The 20603-nt window shown below is 35.9% G+C and overlaps 1 protein-coding gene across 6 annotated transcripts in view; it reads right to left on the bottom strand.

The window, feature by feature from the left end:
* celsr1a (cadherin EGF LAG seven-pass G-type receptor 1a) overlaps nt 1–20603 on the bottom strand; it is a 102269-nt gene that overhangs the window by 12469 nt on the left and 69197 nt on the right. For all 6 annotated transcript variants that reach the window (XM_015352652.2, XM_015352651.2, XM_015352654.2 and 3 more), the window contains 15 exons: nt 16671–16837; nt 15753–15938; nt 14278–14391; nt 13997–14171; nt 13612–13753; nt 12769–12889; nt 11954–12137; nt 11178–11279; nt 6682–6776; nt 6111–6320; nt 3646–3829; nt 3335–3478; nt 2937–3117; nt 2392–2559; nt 370–496 (listed from right to left, as the gene is read on the bottom strand). In XM_015352652.2, coding sequence (XP_015208138.2) covers nt 370–496; nt 2392–2559; nt 2937–3117; nt 3335–3478; nt 3646–3829; nt 6111–6320; nt 6682–6776; nt 11178–11279; nt 11954–12137; nt 12769–12889; nt 13612–13753; nt 13997–14171; nt 14278–14391; nt 15753–15938; nt 16671–16837 — 2300 coding nt within the window. The remainder of the gene's footprint in view (nt 1–369; nt 497–2391; nt 2560–2936; nt 3118–3334; nt 3479–3645; nt 3830–6110; nt 6321–6681; nt 6777–11177; nt 11280–11953; nt 12138–12768; nt 12890–13611; nt 13754–13996; nt 14172–14277; nt 14392–15752; nt 15939–16670; nt 16838–20603) is intronic.

The following is a 20603-nucleotide window of genomic DNA, read 5'->3' as shown; positions in this document are numbered from 1 at the left end:
GGGGAATATTTAAAAAGCAAAGATTAAACAATTTCTCAGAAACAGGAAACATCATTAATACTCTGATCTGTTATAATTATTTATGTTTTTTTTAAAATTAATATCAGTTAACATGAAAAGGTGCCAAGAATGTATGGCAAATGCAGATTTAAGATTCTGTTCCAGACAGGCTACAGCAGGTGCAGAGGATAATTCCTTGAGTGACTGCACTGCAAAATAGGAAAGATCATTTAAAATGTGACTAAGCATGAAGTGAATTAACATGATAATATAAGATATTACAACAATAGGCATATAAATAAATAAGGTTGAATAAACAATGTGATTTCAGAATTACAAAGGTACTTTTATTATGGAAGTATATGGTACCTCTCGTTTCGAGATGTCCATGAGCACTGCAAAGCTGGTCATGTGGTTGCATTGGCAACTAATATGAGACTGGTTCCTAGAAACAAGCTCACAGCCCTTTGAGGACCAGCCCCCAGTCCCACCGATCCTGAAAAAATACAAAAGAGCAATGGTATCAGCCAGCCAGGGATAGGATCCACCTTGTCAAAGTGGCTGATTAATATTTTCAATGTGCACTACTTAAAAGAACAAGCCTGAGACCACAAGTAAGGTAAATTCCTACCACTGGCTGCATCATTTAATAATTTATTATTTAACTAACCTATTTGCTGTTTTTAAAATTAAAGCAATGGAAACAAAAAAAGATTTATCAACATTTGCTCAATATTTCCATCTTAACTGAAGCAGTTCTGATCAGATAATTAATTGGAGTTTTTTTGGCTTAAATACTGCATAGTGAATTATATCTGACTTATATAAATGTATGAGAAATTGTACATATATTAAATTAATTTTAAAAACCACTCCGAAAAAAATCACCATTCAGGAATTCTTAGTGGAGTCATTTGTTTCTTCAAGCTTACTGACAGAAATAAACCAGGGCAAATAAAAGTATTCTGAAGCAATCAACAACCCTAAATATTTTGTAGTCAATTTTAGTGAGTGAAACAAACTTTTTTTAAAATTCTGGACTAATGCACCTAAATATGAAAGACGTGTAAGAGAGTGATAGGTTCAGACAAGATCTTATTTGCACCACATTCCCCAGAAAGAAGTGGGGATTGATCTCCCTTCCCCTATCACCCTACATGTTGGTTGGCAAAAAGGGTTAGGTATCAGTTAAGATCAGGAAGTGGACAGTGCAGAGGTCAGTGCGTATCTGATATCAAGGAAAAGATAATCTGGTACAGTGCATAACTAACACCTAAAATGAGATGGATGACATGAATGTGATAGCAGAACAACCTACATAATAAGAAGTAAGTAACCCCCTTAAAGTTTACTTTTTTACCAGAATAATAACATGATCTCTATAGTGGAATGGTGTCCATTTTTGCAGAAATGAACTAATACTGAAAACCAGTTATTGTGCTTGTACTGACCTTAGAATGCTAGATTATGATCTTGATTAATATAACCCTATTCAGTCTTCAATGATAAAATCATTTTTTAATTTGTCAAGAATATTGCAGACTATGATGTTTCTCATATGAACAATACTATTAGCATTATTTACAATCTGATGCACTTCTTGCAATTTTGTTTTCAATAAAATTTAATTTAAAAATGACAACTGATATTTACAGAAAGCCTGAAGAAAAGCCATTCCACTAGTGAATCCACCATTTCAAATTGAAACCAATTTTTGAAAAAGTGTAATTATGTTATCTGCAAGCATACCTTAATCAAAATGTGTTACTTCTTTCTGGGATGTCCTTCCTAAGAATTTTCTAATTATATCCGATTCTCTAAATAGTGCTAAATAGCGCAATACCTTCAAACCACATTTAAGATAATGTAATTCATTCCAGAACACAGAACAGCTCATTGAGCCAGAGCTCCAGCATTCAGTAGTGTTAAGCAGACTAAAGAGCATGTTACTCCTTGTTTGGATGGACCACTGGTCCATCACTGGAATTGCCCCCAGCAATGCTGGTCCCTACTCATATCGCTGGATGGACTGGACCAACTGGGGTAACATCCCCCGCACAAGGCTGCAACAGCAGTGTCTGCACCAGGGTCATGAACCTGCAGTCAGATACACATCCACAATCTTACCCATTAAGCAAAGCTACCACCACATATGAACTATACGATGAAATAATTAATTAACGTTACGCCTATTCTCAAACATAAATTATACAGATTACAACATATTATAAAACAACCACCTTTAAATCGGAAAAAAAGAAGCACTGTATGAATCTCCACCCTCAGTCTGACACTGAAATTTAAGATGACAAATTCTTCAGTTGTTGAACCTTTCAGGCCTGGAGACGAGTCTGCAGAGGTGCAGCACTTTAACAAAAATGAAAGACTTACGCAATGGAATGGTTCCAGAAGACACACACAGGCTTGGTCCTCTCCTCCGTCTCCAGGAGGTTGTAGTCCATGGTGATTGGCATCTCCAGTGGAATGGAAAGAGCGCCCCCCTCACAGTGCACTGTGGTGCTGACTATCGGGGTGTTAATGACTGGCCGGTTGGGAAGCCTAATCCAACACAGACAAAGAGCACTTCTTTACATTCTGCTTATCTGGCAAATTGTCAGGATGCTGTCTCCAAAGGTTTTGAACCGAAACAGTTGAAACATACAACTTAAGCTCTGAAAGCCTTCAAGAAGTACACCATGTCACAGGGTTTCAGTAAATTTACTTTATCTATATAAATGTATACATCTGCAGTCAAACTGTTATGACACATTAAATGTGCAAAACCATAACCCTTTCCCTGAATATTTGATCAAATTACCATACCAAAGGCTAGAATCTCTTTTAAAAATGAGTAAGAAGTGTTAAAAACGATATGAGAAGTCTCATTTTCTAATTAGAGTAAGCCACTCTAGGGGTAGCGCCGAGAACTACATTACCTCAGGCTCCTGCGGTCAGGGTCAAAGTGCTCAGGCAGAAGTTGTCCTAGAGATCTGTAGATGATCACCACAGCAACCGTGTGTGGGCTAGCACCTTCAGTATGACGTTTCTTTTTTAGGGGAACCGCATCGTCATTTTCATCAAAATCTCTCTGGCTAGACGGTTGACTTGTGGGCTTAACTAGAAGATATAAATAATAGAATGTTGACATTTATGCATTTAGATTAACATGACTGACTTTAGAATTGATTAGGTCAGAAGAAAATATATGTCAAGGTATACTGATGGTGTAAGTCAAGAACAGTGAGCTGTACGGCAGACTCCTCTTTAAATGGATATGGAGATGTTCTTTGCAAGGATGCTTGCTGTGATAAATTACATAAAAATAAATGTTCACCTTGGTTTTCTCGTTGCCTGAAAATGGCCTCTGGAAAATGAACGGTGGACTCCAGGTCTTTAGGATAGTCTTCACGGATCTCCGCAAAGTGAGGCAATACAACGCTGTCCGGGCTTGAGTTATCCAGGAAATCAACAGCAATAACTTTGAATGGAGAATTTACAGAAAGAATGTGTGAAATATACTTACTCACTATTTTATCTCTTTGTACACTAAAACCAAATGCAAGTGAATGTGTAAAAACAATATTAAATTACACAAAAAATATCCTTAGTCATATACAATACATTAAAACAATGACCTGAACTTACTCATGTTTGGAGTGACTATGGTGAAGGGTTTGAGATAGGTCTTCCTCATGTTCTGTGCCACTGTGCTGGCATACTCCTCATAATGTTTCAGGAGATGAGCGGTGCCACCCTCTGTACGTTGGATCTGCTCCCAGTGGACTTTGTTGCTAGGGTCCAGGATGGCACTGCCAGCTTTAATAATATTCTGCAACAATAAAAACACGCAAATCTCAGCAGAACATGGACAAAAGCTCTGCTTTGGTTTTCGTAGAGCACTGGACTAATTCTTCTTGACACCTGTGCTTTCTGGCACAGCCTTGAAATCAGTTCATGGACCGGTGCAGTCATGGTAAATGATCAGCAGCACAGGTCTCAGCAATGCTGGCAGAGCAAAAACCCATGCAGTGTCTGCCAGAGCCACTGGTACTCTGCCCGCAAACATCAGGTTCTGGAGCAGTTACTGAGGCACCTTTAATACAGGAAGAACAGAGGCCATTGGCACCTTGTGTGTAATACAGCATCAGAGTCAGTGCCAGGAAAACATGGAGGCAGTTTTAATCCAGGCCGTATCACTCAGAACAAGTATATTAGTCACTGCCTGCTGTATTACTTACAGATAATCCTTTAAGCTTTTCTTTCTGCTGGGGAAAAATATTTCAGCAGAAAAGGCCTTCATACACACCGCAGTGAGTGACCCATACAAAAATTAGTATTGCTTAACTTGTATAAATTCTGTATAACTGTTGACTAAGAACTTGAGTACATATTATAGATCACTGTAATTATACAATACTTCTCAATAGAATAGATGGGATCCATAAAATAATTACTTGAGGTTCCATGTTTTCATCATTCTGCTTAATTTGTCAACCTAGATCATACTGACTTATAACAAACGGTAAGACAGCAACTAATGAAAGATGTAAAGAGAAAAAAAAGCTATAAATCCCTCTCTGAAATCACGGGGGTTTAGGAAGTTTATCTCACTCCAAAAATTGTTACAGTGAACTTGTTAGGCATGTGTTTTCATGAACAGCTCACCTAATTATGTGAGATGATTAAATCTTACTTTATTTACTTACATGTCAAAGGTAGTGTGGAACAAGATGCTGGGAAAATGTAATATACTGCAATAAGAAATATTATTCAATGTTTTAAGAGCTGAAGCCATATTTAAAAATACTGAAATGATTAAGAACTCAGCAGAAGCAAAAAACAGAAGACACAGTGGTACCCCCAAGACTAGAGATGGGATCCACAGATTGAGATCGCACACTTTGCCCAAACAAAACTTTTTTCAAACAACTGCTGTTTGCTTCTGTTTGTTTTTACTACTAGAAATAGAAAAGTGTGCGCATGTTAATGCATGTGTGATATTGGGGAGCTTTTAGCTTATTTTGTTAGATATAGAAATACTGATGTTTCTTCCTCGCAAAGGTGCTACACAGAATGAGAGTAGGAGCTGTCGTTCTCTGCAAAGGTGAAAGATGTTGGAGTGTCCCAGAGTGATGAGTTTCAGATACTTATATGAGCTGTATTTGATTACGTGTGTGAGTAGGTTACTAGAGATATGGAAAATATAATCCTTAAAACAGGTCATACCTTAATCCATTTTAAGAAAATAATCAGAAGGACAAAAATTACATAAGAATATGTGAGCCTGAACCAACAAAATTAAAAATAGTCATGATTCTGAATATGCAGAGGAAAATCTTTGTGTAAACATAAAATGTAAGATTTCCTCTATAAAGACTGAAATAAAGTTCAGTTAATGCTGCATAGAACAGTGTTTCTCAATCGTAGGCATGGAGAACCCTTGTGCCTGCTATTTGCACCTGTTCAGCTGTGAATCTCCAGTACTGGTTCATGAATTTTATTCAATCTACACACGTTAAGCTACATGCTTGTCGAGACTTTTTGTTTACTTTTTTTTGTGCTCAGTCTTGAATCTAGGAATTCAACCGTAACTTAACGTGTCGCTCCTCAACGCACGCACCCTTATTTCTATGTAGCTTAAATAGATTGTCACTTTATGATAAACAGATGGAAATGTAAATATATCGACAATCATAACATTTTCCTTCCATAGAGATCCTGTTGGTTACATATCAGGTAAGATATGTCTGAGGGGAGATTGGAAACTCAGGAATCGATACAGAATTGATACCAATTACAAATCACATTCTATATGTTGATCAAAATCCACATTTAAAAATATGCCTGCAAATAGAAAATTGAAATCAACTAGTCTGTGACTTGTGACTGGGAACTCGGCTGACCCCAGCATCAGGGGTGGGAAGCAATAATCGTGTTAACGATTTTGAAGAGATAATTATATCAGTATCAAGCGTGAGACAAACCAGCAGATGTCACCATTATTCCTGTGAGTCTAGGTACAAACCACCCCACGACAGGCAAGAATGTAACACATGGGGTAACTGCCACAAAGACTTGAGTGAATGTGAAGAAACAATGGAGATGCCTACCTCATTGAATTCAGCGTCTCTTGTTGCTGCCAGATCAAAGCCATGCTGTTTGCTTTCATACTGCAGGACTTGCACGATTAACTGGTAAGCAGTCTTCACATCATTTCCATAAAAACTACTTGTACTATTGGTGGCATTCTGCAGCATCCTTGCAATATTCTTTGACTTTTCACCATCCATTTTTGTGCCATTGTGATGCAACTCCTCATTCTGTTAAAATGAAAATTCAAAAACAGTCTAGAAAAAACGTATGCTTTTATTTAAACAGGTTCAGCGCTATAATCAGGCGTCTGCACATATGTACCAAAGTTTACTAAGTTTGTTCTTGTTTATTGTGCAAAGTACAAATCTAGTTTAACCTAGAGCAGCACAAAAGGTGGAAACAGAATGGAAGGATATGATCTTTGAGAGCAATTATAATAATTCTGTCCCTTAACAGGCACTTTTAAGGCACCTTTGTAGTTGAAAGTTAGCATTTACCATAGCATGAGACCAGAAGCAAAAGTAATGTGCAGCAGGGCAATGAAAAAACACAATCTGACAAATATCTTCAACTGTAGAAAACACTTACCAAGGTTTTTAGCTTTGAGAATGTGATGGTAGTACAATTGAAGAGTTCTGGGGGAAGCCAGCCTTTTTCCTCATTGCAATGGCGGATTGCAGTGCCTAAGGTTTGGAAAAAGATGAGAAGGGTTATAAAGAACCCATTGATCTTTATTAAAACTTGCTATGAAGGGTAAAAACAGGGCCTGGGTGCCCTAAAGTAGTCCTGGTTAGGGTTCTGGACTACTTTAGGGATTTATTCCAGCTGAGTTCTAAATCTCCAGTGATAACAGATCAATTTAATTAATCTGTCTCTTGTTTATATGGTTACCTTGTTCCTATACTCATTCGTGAATATATATGACTTTAGCCATATTGGGTCCAACAACTTATTTATTCAGACTTTGTAGAAACCTCTCCTCAACTTCCTTAACCATTAAAGCTCTTATGATGTGATCAATGTATGATGAACAGACAAAAATGGGAATTAAAATCTATCATACATTCCCACAATGATCTTTTTCTGAAAGGCAGTTCCAAAACTGCCTGAGAAATTGGTACAGGGTTGATAACAATTATGAATCCTATTCAAACTTCAAAGAGCTAAAAGCACATTTATAAAAAATAAAATAGAAATCAATTTGCCTTTGATTAAGAAATCAAGCTGGTACTTGAGCAGTTCTCAGTAAAACCCTCTGACCAGAGAGGGGAACCAATGTACTAAAGTGATGATCACTGCCAAGTGAAGACATGCAGCTGCTTGAAAGTGAACTAACATTATGCAGGAACAGCGCGGAATAATCAAGTACAGAATGTGGGCTTCGTGGTACATTTGCAGGAGAAAACCAAATATTGCAGCCTGTAAAAGAAAATAGGTCCACAAACTCATGTCTGTAGTACCTTGCTTTGTATTTATGCCAGCATTAGACAATCTGAAACAAGATACTGATGCCCTGCCCATCTCTCAAAATGTGTATTCATACACAAAGAGCTATTTGGTTACATTGTGTACTGGTTTATAACATAGTCGCAGGTTTTTCTAGAGGTCGTGCCAGGTCTGCCCTACAATGCTGGGATCTGTCTGTATCATACTTCAGTAACCATTTTCATTAGCATGCAACTGCAATGAGAATGGCTTTTAAAACAAAGCATTAATAATTGAACTTGAAGCCATGTTGGCAGACGGCCTCAACAGAAAACAATTTAGTTTCTGTCTATTACAAATTGACTTCAAATACGTTCTTCTTTCTCCGTAGCCGAAACATATGTCAACAACACATTTGGATTCTAAAAGCACTCTTTGTCAGGGGCAAACTAATGACATTCAAGTATTAAATTGATTACTGGGAGCAAATGTTGCTGGTGCCAGTTACATGGGTTTGATTGTTGGTATATGAAAGAGACAAATATAGGTGGGTAGCTGCGTCAGCATGCGTAGTCTGCAAAGGAACAAGTAATAGGTTTATTCCATGCTGAAAAGAAAAGAGAGAAAACACAACGTTTCGACTGTGAAGCCTTCTTCAGGTCACGCCTGAAGGTCACACCTTAAGAAGGCTTCACAGCTGAAACAGTGTGTTTTCTCTCTTTGTTTTTTTTCAGCATGGAAGACACAAATATATGTAAATATCTCATAATGATATGAAGAAGAAAGTCAGAAAATTCATGTTAGGAGAGAAAAGAACCATAAAGAGCAAAGATGTTTTCTTCATATCTGTAAAGAAAAACTGAAGAGATACATTGGCTTTCTGCATACTTTGAAATAGTATGTTCACATTAAGATAATGCATGTTGTTTATAATTTCTGAGGTTCAGGGTTTCCTGCAGTTTTACACAGGCCAGGCAGGCCACCTGGCCAAACAAATGCATGAAAACTAACAATGTATACAACAATCCATACTGAAATACTGTTTCATAGTAATACACTGCAAGATTATGCATTGAGCCCAAATCACAATGCCTCATACCTTTGTCTGAAAATCTTGCGACATAAACATATTCATACATATTCATATACATAAACTAGGCAGATATATATATAATATGTATTATAATTAATTTCTGTACATTTCTAAAAATGTATTACTACATTTTATCCACTTACAAGACTATAAGAAATGAATTTTGCACCTTCAGTTATGTTACTCGGCTCCTTGATAGTACACCACTGTTTGGTGCCACAGAGTGGAGATATTGGGAGTAAGTGACTTCCAGATTTCTAAATCCAGATTGGGAGCACCTTTAAGCAATATTAACCCTTAGCTGTATCAGGCTGTATAATTTGAAATGAAATGAAAGAAATGAACGTTTCTGTCTTATAACTGGTTTATATGTAAGAAATAAAGTTAATAAAACGTGTATTTGTATTTTAATTATCAGGATACCTTTGATAATATTTTTACAATTTAAAAGTTCATAAAATTAAGAGAACAATGGGTAGAAACTGAGCTGTTAACTCTAGAAGGGCTGGGAGAGACAAAGGATGAAAAAGAATCTTCTACTCTGGTTAAACATGATGAAGAATAAATATTTAGCACAGAAAATAATGTAAAAGGTTACAGGAGAGAGACGGGGAATTAATAGAAGGAAGAAGCACCAGGTGAGCAGACCTCGTTCTGGTCTTGGATTCCAGTACTAAAGAACTACTGAACTTTGTGAAAATAAACTCAGTTTTCTAAACATTATTTTGCACTGTGCATTCTTTTAAGTTTTAGCTAGTATACCTAGCTAATTGAGGGTGTAGCTTCTCAAAGCTAAAATTGATAAAAATATATATTTGTGTTCAACTCTCATGCAAGAGAAACTTGTTGGATTTGCCAGTAAACTTTGCAGGCAACAGCTGGAAAACTAGAATATAAAATAACCAGTGAATCTGCAAAACTAAAGGCAAGAAAAATCATGTTTAAAGAATGTTTTTTATTTTGCATTTTTTCATTGAAGAATTTTCTTTCTGCATGGGATTTATTGCTAACGGCAGTTAAAGAAAGATAAGATAGTTTGATGAATGATTTCAGATGTCTAAAAAAATTATAATTAACATTCATTTTTGATAATGACCTAAGACTTTGATTAATCCTATATTACCAAACTAACTTTTGCACTCAAATAATGTCTTTTTCAGGAAAATATTGTTAAATTACAAAAATAAGATAGCTAGTGAGATTGCAAGCTAGTACAGTATCTACAGTAGGTGTTGGATAGCTTGGGGGAGAGAGGGGGGTGAGGAGGGAAGGAGAAAGCTAATGTTAATGTCTCACTTATGTCATCTGTGGGAGGTTACCACCTGGCCCAAGCTTTTTCATGCGGGAAACCCTGAGGTTCTTTTTAAAGATACTCATTTGCATAGTATGCATACTTTTAAAACAGCTTCAGGGTTTATATTCTATACATCAAATGAAACTTGACATGGAAATCATGTATATTGTGTGGAATGTTGTATTTTGAAAGTTGATAAATAGCTTTTGGTGTCTTTTTGATTAATTGGTCATTCAGAACTGATTTGATGCATTTAAGCAACTTTTTGGGGGCACTACTTTTTTGGTTGGCTGTGGAGAAGTAATGTGATTTCGCTTGTTGAATGTCAAGCCTAGAGAAAAACACAAAAAAGAACCAATATGTTCTGCTTTTCAAGAGAACAATCTCAGTGTTGGAGGGTGAACTAAGTTAGCACACAGTTGGGATGTCATAGCCAGTTTTCTAACCTAGCAAGGTGTTACTGGCAAACAATCTGGGCCGCAATCTTTGAGACCATGTGTCAAAACACCTCACGAAGATTGATCTGGAGATGAGAACATAATTATTTGGCAGGAAGTATCTAGTTGTAGAACTCCACCTTCAGTGACTGATGGCACACTGATCAAGTACTGGGACTTCACTAGGTCTCCTTTCTCATCCTGGGCTCATCCTCATGTGACAAAGTTCCAATATTCCATTGCTTTTGTGAGAGATGAGAATGTGACAGTTATATTATCGATGTCCCACTTGCCAGTGAACATTTGAACCTTTGGTAAATGAGCTCGGATGATGTGTGGAATCTGGGGCTCAAGTACCAGAGAACAGGAACATGATAGTCAGGCTCTAAGAAAGGTATGGCACGAAATTCCACAAGATGGGATCTGCAACTTGGTGCAAAGTAGGATTTAAGATTTTACTGTTTTCCTGATGATAATGTTATGAATCTGTTACAGTTATAAGCTTCTTTTAGGCTCTGCACACCATGTACATACGATGAGACATCGCTGGAAAACGCAATACAACTGCAGTCCATTTCCATATGAGTTATTCTATATTTTATTTTAAAATTATCCAAAGGAAGTATTTATTATGAAATGAAATTGACCCAATATGTCAGTGCCTTAGATTAAAATTTTATATTGAGAAAAATGTACTTTAAACATAATACAATTTGTACCAATTGAATCATGTTACAAGATTCAGGGTTGTGTGACTATAAAGTATACAGTACTTACATCTGTACATCTGTTACTTAGTAAAATGTTAGCAGCTGAAAAATTAGTTTGTGCTCACCAATAGATCCTTTGGGACAGTTCATCGCAGCTGGCCTTCCAAACTTTGTTTTAGGCCACCAGATACCTGCTTCAAATGACTTGGGACAACCTTCATAAATCACTGTAATAGAAAAACATGGTCACATTCATTGTAGTACACAGTCTTTAGTCTCGCATTTTAAATGTTTCTGGCAAGCTAAGGAATGCTGAATTCTTTACTGCATGTTCCTAAACAGCAGGCCAACAAACACTACATCTGGTCATTCAATTTTGCTAAATAAAACAAGTAAAAGAAAAACAAGATAATAGTCAAAGGACACAGGACAAAATATTAGAATTACTTCTCTTAAGCTATTACAAATAATTTTCCATATAACATTAAAGCATTTATTTTCTAATAAATGAAACCCAAATATTTTATGTGGGAAGCTTTCAATAAATGAAGTTGGTTTCCCTGTTGTCTCTGCTATGCTGTTTATCAATGAGTCTCAAATATCCAAGATTTATCTGAGATCCTGAGATCTATGTACTTTTGTAATGCAGAACTTCTTGCCTGGTCACAAGGTTAACTACATACAACAATATGTCAGAAAAACATAATAGCTGTTAACCCTATTTAAATAGCCCAAGAGTTTTTTGAAGCCCTAAGAAACTTGAAATATAACACCAGTTGTTCACCAAAGAAAAACAGTGTGTTCAGGGAAACACAAAAAGCTTCTGTTCCCCCTACTGCTCTCTTGTCTTTAAACTGTATCAGGACCATTGTCTGAACAAGACCACTTAGAATTGACATACCTTGGCATCCCTCAGATGTGACCTCAGCAAAGGGGTTGTCACAGCGATTGCACTGCCGGCCAATAACTCCAGACTTGCATGTGCACAGGCCTGTCTGGGTGTGACAGGTCCGTGTTTTAGATCCCAGGGAGAAACAGTCGCAAGGATAGCAGGTGTCACTGCCCTCTGGTCTGTAGTAATTATCCTGCAGATATCAACCAAGTTCAAACACGTCAAAAGCACAGCAGATCTTTCATTTATATTAAAACTAACCTGAAGAAAAAAAAGTCTGAAGTGTGTGTTGGTTTGCAAAATACTTCTATGCAGAAGCAAAGCATTTGTGACAATTTGGATGTTTTTTATATTTCTAAGCTTTAAAGTCCTAAGGACTTCCAAACATGCTTTTCTGATAATAATCTCCTATCACAGATTTTTTGTAACTGGACGTTTTTTTTAAAGGATGGGAAGCAGTCGGCCAGTTTCACTTATGTAATAGTCTTTCCTGTCTTTGATACGCGGTTTAAATTTAATTTAAATCCATATATATATAGGATTCTTCCATTGACTTAAATTGGTCTTATTTTATTAGAGAATGCCTCGCTGACAAATAACATTCCTAAAACTGCATATTTGCCACTTTCTGTGAAAAAAAAATAGTGAACATACACATTTTTGTGCCTTTTTTGGACATGAGTCCAAATACCACATTGAAGTTACAGCAAAAGACTGTGATAATTATATCACATAACTTCTGAAAGCCTGATGGTGCACCCCTGGGCAGACATACCAAACACTGCAAGCATCAGCAGCAGTGTCAAAATAAGGCTAATCCTTACCTTGCACCTGCACTCTCCAGTAGTTTTGTTACAGTCGGGATCAAATCCCTTATTAATGTCACAATTGCAAGGCCCACAGTTGGAGTTTCCCCACCAGCCTCGGGGACAAGGTTGATCAATCCTGAGAAAAGAAAAATATTTTTGTCATTCTGTACAGAACTGAAAGATAGAATATTACATTGGCTCAGATTCACATTGCCTCTTTTTAGTTACAATTACACAAATTCTAATCAAAACTGTCATAAAGTCTGACAAGTCACCACTGTAAACAGAAAGATACAGCAAATAGTCATAGTTATAAGTTATGCAATGGAACTTGCATTTGCCTCAGATAAACAGATAATACACAAATCTTCTTCTTTTGACAGAAACATACATTCAAATATATACTGAATCTGGATATAAATGCCTACACCCAATGCTATATAGTACTGAAACGTGGGATATTAAATTGGCCTAAAACAAAATGGTAGAACTATCCAATAAAACCAACCATTTCCTCAGCTTGGCCAAAATAATAAAATTCCATTTCAAATTAAATCCAGCCCTGGAATCTTTCATGCAATAAAAGCTACCATAGCAAACGGGAACACATCTGCAGCAAATTATCAAGATGCAAGGCATTTGAGTTAATTAATGACAGACTCATTATAGTGGCACCATAAACCATTTACCTGTGGAAGATGAACAATTTATGGAATAATACATTAACAAATGTTTTTGTACTGTGTATATTTTGTAAGTTTTGTATTAATACCGAATGCCTTGCAAAATAATAATTTCAGAAAGAATGACAGAGAAAAGGAGAGTGTTGAACAGACTTTAGAATAAGGGGAATCATACTTGTTTTCACAGTACTGTCCCTTGTAACTGTCCCCACACTCGCAGATATATCCATGGGAGGAACTCGGCTTGTGGACACAGGTAGAGACATGCTCACATGGGTTAAGCTGACATGCATCCACACAATGTTTGCCAAAGTAGCCTTGACATAGGTGGAAGAGAAAGAGAAATCAATTACTGTATGTCAATAATGTTTCCTGACAAAATAGCTAAACGCATCTTTTGTTACTGTATTGAATTTTTATATAAAAAATCTTGTAAAAACAAATATTCTGAGTTTGATGGATTGAAGGCAAAACTATCTTAAAATTATATAGATTTTTTAGCATTCTGGTAAAAAAATATGCAATACTGTTGTCTGTGGGGCAGATTTTGTTAAGAATACCTGGATCACAAATACAGGAATAGGCATTCCATTCATCGCTGCAGGTGCTGTGTTCAGGGCAGATGTTGGAGTCGCATGGATCTTCAATATCGCAGCCATCTTCCACACGAATCTTTAGGCCCTGGTTCATGTTCACATTGGCTATACTGGTAGAGGTTTCTCCCATTCTCACACCCTGTAAGGCATTTCAGAACGGGCCCATTAAAGAGGAAAGCCTCTCTTGGATAAATATGAACTGCAACAGTAATGAACATTAGGTGAAGAACCAGCATAGCACTCACCTGCATACAGCCAAGAAATCCTTGCTCAACGGACCCGTCTTTCCCCAAAAGTCCCCCTACAAACAGGCTTTTCACTTTCAGTCCCGGTACCTCATTCCCAATTTCCACACTTTTCTGTTGGAAAGAAGCATAATCAAATGTGAATTAAATGTGAAATTCCATCTTTTACTTTCACCTCACCACGCAAACAACAGGATTTTCAAAAGCAGTTCTCTGTTCCACTTGTGAACCACATTCAGGCTTAGTAAATGATAACATTCAGAGAAACTGTATAATTTACTAAAAGAATGATAAACCTGTCTTGTTTCTGCTTGGTGTCAAGTTTTTTCCAAAATTACACAATTTGTTTTACACAGCGATACGCTGCAGACCACACAGAAGGCAATATTTATTAAACCAGCAGACAAGCTGGAATTAATAAAGTGTAACACTTTCTACAGGCAACCTTACACATCCTTCTTCTTATAATATACACATTTACAAATGTAAAGACTTTCAGATCTCATAAATCTCTCCATAGACATAGACCCTGACCATCCCTGGAAATCCACATAAATCATAGGTATTTATAAATCCATTCAAACTGAAAATAAAATACAGACATGTGAAAAATACCAGTAATAGGAATACTACAAATGCAAATGAAAAGGGATATACCATTTTTGATCAACTATGACATTAATGCTAAGGGGAAAAAGAAAGTAAAAGTGTTCACCATTTTTGTAATATTTTAAATAGCATGTAAAACTAAAACTAAAAGTTATTCAACACCTTAAAGAGAAAATCTTTCCAAACTGAAACCTATAAACACAATGAAAGCCATAACAAATACATTAGATTTCATTAGCAATAAAATCTCTCTACAACTTTGTAAAATAAAGACTAATTATGTTTGCACTCATAAAAAAAGTTTGACTTTTCTCAACTTTATTCCTATCTGGCTTGGCTGATTAATTTTAAAATATTTTAATATTTTTGAAGAAGTTAAGGTTTATTTTAGTTATTAAAGAGAGATAACCCTTTTTATAAATGAACAAAATACATTAGTTGTGACAAAAAGTAATGGTGTAATTAGCCACAGTGTCTTTTTGGACATAAGGCTAAGGATATCTAAAGATATTAGATATGCATATTACTATTTGTGTGTAACTCCTTTTGACAAAAGCACTGATCGCCACTTCAGTTTTATTGGCCTTAATGTTATTAAATCCCCATGCCGTATTGTTTTTTTATCCATCATCAGACAAAGGAACCAACAATTGCTTAGGTTTGCATTCAGTCCTCTTGTTTGCCTGAAAACATCTAACTGCTTCTGTCTCTTCAAGAAGGTCAGCCTTCCCTGATATCTCCACTTTTTAATTTTATATGCACTGAGAATCCTTACATGCCTGTTACATGCTTTTTTATCCAGCTCAACTAAGGGAGTATCAATAAAGGAAAAAAAAATTCTGTAATTTTGGAACCTGTATGTTTACCTGAAACATTCCGTAGTCAAGAGAAACTACTGCCATGTATTTGGTATCTTTGCCATCTTTAGTGCTTTTTATCTCAATCAGCAAATGGTGCCACTCTCCATCATTCACTCTGGCCTCTGTGAACTTCAAAATGGCCACCAGACTGACCCCGTAGTACACTTCAAACTGCACGTGCTTGTTACTTACCTGCAAAGAAAACATTTCAGTTACAAATAATTTTTCCATTCATCACACCAGCTTCGTAACACACAACAAAACAAACCATGTACATACGTTTGAAGAAACATACTAAATATAATAATAATAATAATAATAATAATAATAATAATAATTATTATTATTATTATTATTATTATTAATTAATAATTACTTACACTTATATAGTGCTTTTTCTGGACACTCCACTCAAAGCGCTTTACAGGTAATGGGGACTCCCCTCCACCACCAATGTGTTGCATCCACCTGGATGATTCGACGGCGGCCATTGTGCGCCAGAATGCTCACCACACATCGGGGATGTGTGGGGAGGAGAGCAGAGCAATGAAGCCAATTCATAGATGGGGATTATTAGGAGGCCATGATTGGTGAGGGCCAATGGGAAATTTGCAGCAACCTTAGTTTTTCCCAGGAGGTATCCCATCCAGGTACTGACCAGGCTCACTCCTGCTTAGCTTCAGTGGGTTGTCAGTTGTGAGTTGCAGAGTGATATGGCTGCTGGCTACAAATATGAAAAGACCACCCACAAGCAGGGCCCTGAATTTTTTATACCCATGTCACCGTTGAAGGATGGTATGTTATTTAAATTTCTATCTACCTCTAGATTGTTACTATGTATATTTGATGTACATAGCTCTGAAAACGCGTAAAGAATGTTATCCCAGATAAACAGATCATTTGTTCTAGGAATATGTCACTCACTAGTATGTTGATCTTGGAAGACAGTCCAGCATTTGTCTGCATTAACATCCCACTGCTCTGCCGGGTTCTGAACATCAATCCTATGTACCAGGGAATTGCAATGGTGATGTCTGGCTCACTCCACGATACCATACTGTGGCCTTCAAAGTACTGAGGAGAAGGCATTGCTGGAAACAACATGGAATGTGGGCATGTCAGTTCATAGTGCATTGGGCCTTCCTTTCCAGCAGTTATGTAATTTTGAACTATACAAAATGTTTTATTTTAAACACAGTTGTTTCTATCGAAGTGATTTTACAAGAAGGCTAAGTGTAAACACTATACATTTTAGTATCATTAACAGTATCATACATTTTGGTATCATTTGCTAGACCTCTATCTTACCACATTGGCATCTTTGAAATTGTATTAAGGTGAGTAGTCTCACACTGTCAAAACAAACAGGATGCAATAGAAATATGACAATTGTAAAGTTCAATTAGTGAAGCCTTTTCTGATAGACTTAGTCTGTCTCTTATCTAAAATACATGGAAACAAGGTTCCATCATCAATCCTTTAAGGTATCTAGCATAGCACATACAAATGGCTTTAACAAACATCATAGCATAAATAACACAGTACATAATAAAATAAATAATAGAACTCACAATTGTTGATGTTAATGGCCAACTGTAGAAAGATGTTTTTACTTTTTCTGAATGGGTAGGATGAAACCTAATTGTTTTATATGGCTGCCTGCAGCCATAAAATGTAAAACATTTGGACCATAATACATCTTTCAATTGATCGAATACAATAATTTAAATAAACAGTAATTCATATTTTGACATTAACGAAGGAGGTAGCAGTTGGGACAAAAAAATGCTACTTTTTAATATTAATATATTTAAAAGTCCCTAAACAAGGAGATTTACCTTCCTAATTAAGGCAGTATACAGTAGGTACAATGATTAATCAACATTTTCTAAACTGTTTTAATAGTGGTAATTATGTGAAACCTTTGTATATGGTAAAATGCAACACATGTATTTAGTGAACCACCTACAAAATAATTCTAGGACCAAAAGTATCAATGCACTGGATTCTGGATGTCAGAATCTTGCTTTCATGAAAGAGTCCTAGAAGCTTCTGTATTCTCCTGTCTAAGTTTGCTCCCAATTAAATTTTACAAGGGTCAGAAGACACTGCACATTAATGGTAATGTGCTAATAGAAGTAGATCTAGTTATTTTCAGTGACAGCAGTGATGAAATCAGAAATCATGCACTCTGCATTTGAGAAAAATTATAATTGAGGTGTGATCTAATACAAGCATATACAGACAGGAAAATAAGAGAGACGTGCATATATGTTCTTTAATTTATCACTTTAGAAAGGAAACATTCCATTCACAACAGTCATCTATGAGACTGGAAAAAGATACTCTCGTATTTCTTTTAAAAGTCAAACAATTGTCTTTAAGAACAACCAGGACAAGTAAGATTTCTATAACATAGCATTTGATATGTTTTTTGTATCAGATCTTGTTTGATATTTCATCCGTACTTTAATGAGTGCTACAGTAAGTAGGGTTTCATATTGGATTAATTTAAACTTCAGTGAAGACATTGATTTTCTTTATTCTTATTACCTCTGCATAGTAGATTCCTGTAAATATATTTTAACATATACTAAACCAACATGAACTGAAAGGGCAATAAAAGCATTTAACCATTACAGTAACCCTTTCTGAGCTTTAGTTTTAGTTTACACCCCTGATTACAAAAAAAAGGCAATAACTTCAAAAACCTTTCATTAAAAATGTTAATCAAATGTATTCATTTTTCAGTCAACAAATAAATGATGTGAGAGATCTGAAGGTAAGGGATTGCAAAACAAAGTTATTAAACCAGAACCACAAACTGACAACCTGTAAAATTTCAGTCCTGCTTCTTACCTCAGCCCCTTCTGAGGCAGAGTGCATAATAAAACCCACCTTCCCTAACCCTTATTCATAAAACACCGATATGGACTGAACATTTAAACCCATTTCATTCTCGTGCCCTTCAATGGACTATTTCGAATTTCTAATTCTGTAGATATGTCTTTCCTTTTATTGAAGGAAGGTTTAGGAGATACTTTGAAAATACATTGGCATCCCATGTGAAAATAAAGTCCTGTGAAAGTAAAGTCCTGATTAAAACAGGATTAAGACAACCTGGATTATATTTTTTTTTATGTAGGAAGTCAGAATATTTTTGAAGCTTGTGGTTGTGGTTTTTTCCATTTGTAAAGCATAATTTTCACTGTTGCTAATGCTTAACCACTGCACACAAAATATTTAGGCATTTATGCTCACCATTCAAGAATGTGCTAAAGACTAAATTACTCTATAAAGTATCTCACATTTACCAATATGGTTTTAAGGAAGCAAAATGATACTATAATTACATCAAAGAGCTGTCATTTATAGTACATAGTTTGTGAAGTTTTCCACAAAATAAGTCCAAAACACTACTACGTATAGGATAATTTTCTAAAAATGTAAAGTTCCCACAACTCTTGTTTCTAGACATACAGGTATTTACAATCACTTTAAAGTACAGCACTATGTAACCACATCTTATTTAAATCTCAATTGTGTGACAACCAACACACATGAGGAGTGTTCAGGTTTTTTTTTTTTATGGATGAACCAGAATGCTAAACAATACAAAAAAATTAAATATAATTGTCCTTGATTCATACCCAAACAATACAGTATTGTTCTAGTCAACAACAATATTGACAAGAGCCAATCACAAATCTACACATAATTGTATTGTTACTAGATAAATAATATATGAAAGTTAATTACATGATAAATTAATAATGAGGAAAGGAAAAAAAATCAAGCCTTTTCACGTCAAACTGCAAAAGCTCCAAACACAACTCCGACTATAGTGCTGCTAAGCATTTCTGATGAGTCGTTTTTCAAACGACAGTACATCATTAGGTATTAACAGGAAGGAGTCAAAAACCACTTTCAACAAACACAAAAACAATCCTAGCAGACATTTTTCTCTCCAATGCAATGCAGAGTAAATGAACCATGAAACTGAAACACCTGTTACCCTTCTAAGATTCACTCAAAGGCTTGCAATGCAGCACAAAGACAATTACGTGTGTTAACACAGGACATAACTCTTTAACATGTATTCAGCAGTATACATCACTAAAACTGAAAACATGAGGGCAGGAGCCCTGCAATTCCCTCATATTTCCAAAGCTGTTTGATGAAAAGATAGTATCCTAGCAGATATTAGTGAATATGTAAAAAGACATGACAGTGCCGGGTTCAAAATATCACTTCTGGTTTAAAGCTCTTTAATGGCCCTTCATGAGCTGCGATCTATTACTCCATTATTCTACAAATAACATAGAAAGGAAACACACCTGAAAAATGACTTAATTCTAAAGTCTATTCAAGCAATTTAACATACAAGTTAAAAACATCCAGCATTTAGCAGTTACGGGAATTGTTATTCCAGTGTAGTGTCTTTTCCAATATGACAAATAATTGTGTGTTCACTGGTCTGACAATATGCTTATAGCATTTACTTTGATAAGCTAAGATCTGTGTAGTGTTCACAAATTTCCATTCCTCTAAGAGGATACTCAAAAAACAGTAGTCTCCAGCTCATTCTAGGACACTGTCGGCTGACTTTTAACATCTTGCTTTTTATTACCTTTAAAAAAAAAGGTTTATCACACAATGACTTCCTTGACCCTCTCCCTCCTGATACTTCTTTCTCCCACAGATAATTTATTTAATTATTTAATTTCACTACACGTCATGTTATGTTTACATTTCTGCTCTTAATACTGGATAGTTTTAACTGCCGGCCTCTGAGAGGTTTCCTTTAAAGGGAGCTCTGTTATATTATCTGCCCACACCTGCTTCCTTACAATATGC

The sequence above is a fragment of the Lepisosteus oculatus genome, chromosome 7, assembly GCF_040954835.1.
Source record: "Lepisosteus oculatus isolate fLepOcu1 chromosome 7, fLepOcu1.hap2, whole genome shotgun sequence".
Classification (NCBI taxonomy): Eukaryota; Metazoa; Chordata; class Actinopteri; order Semionotiformes; family Lepisosteidae; genus Lepisosteus; species Lepisosteus oculatus.
The sequence above is the reverse complement of the archived record's forward strand: the minus strand, read 5'-3'. Positions and strand labels throughout refer to the sequence as shown.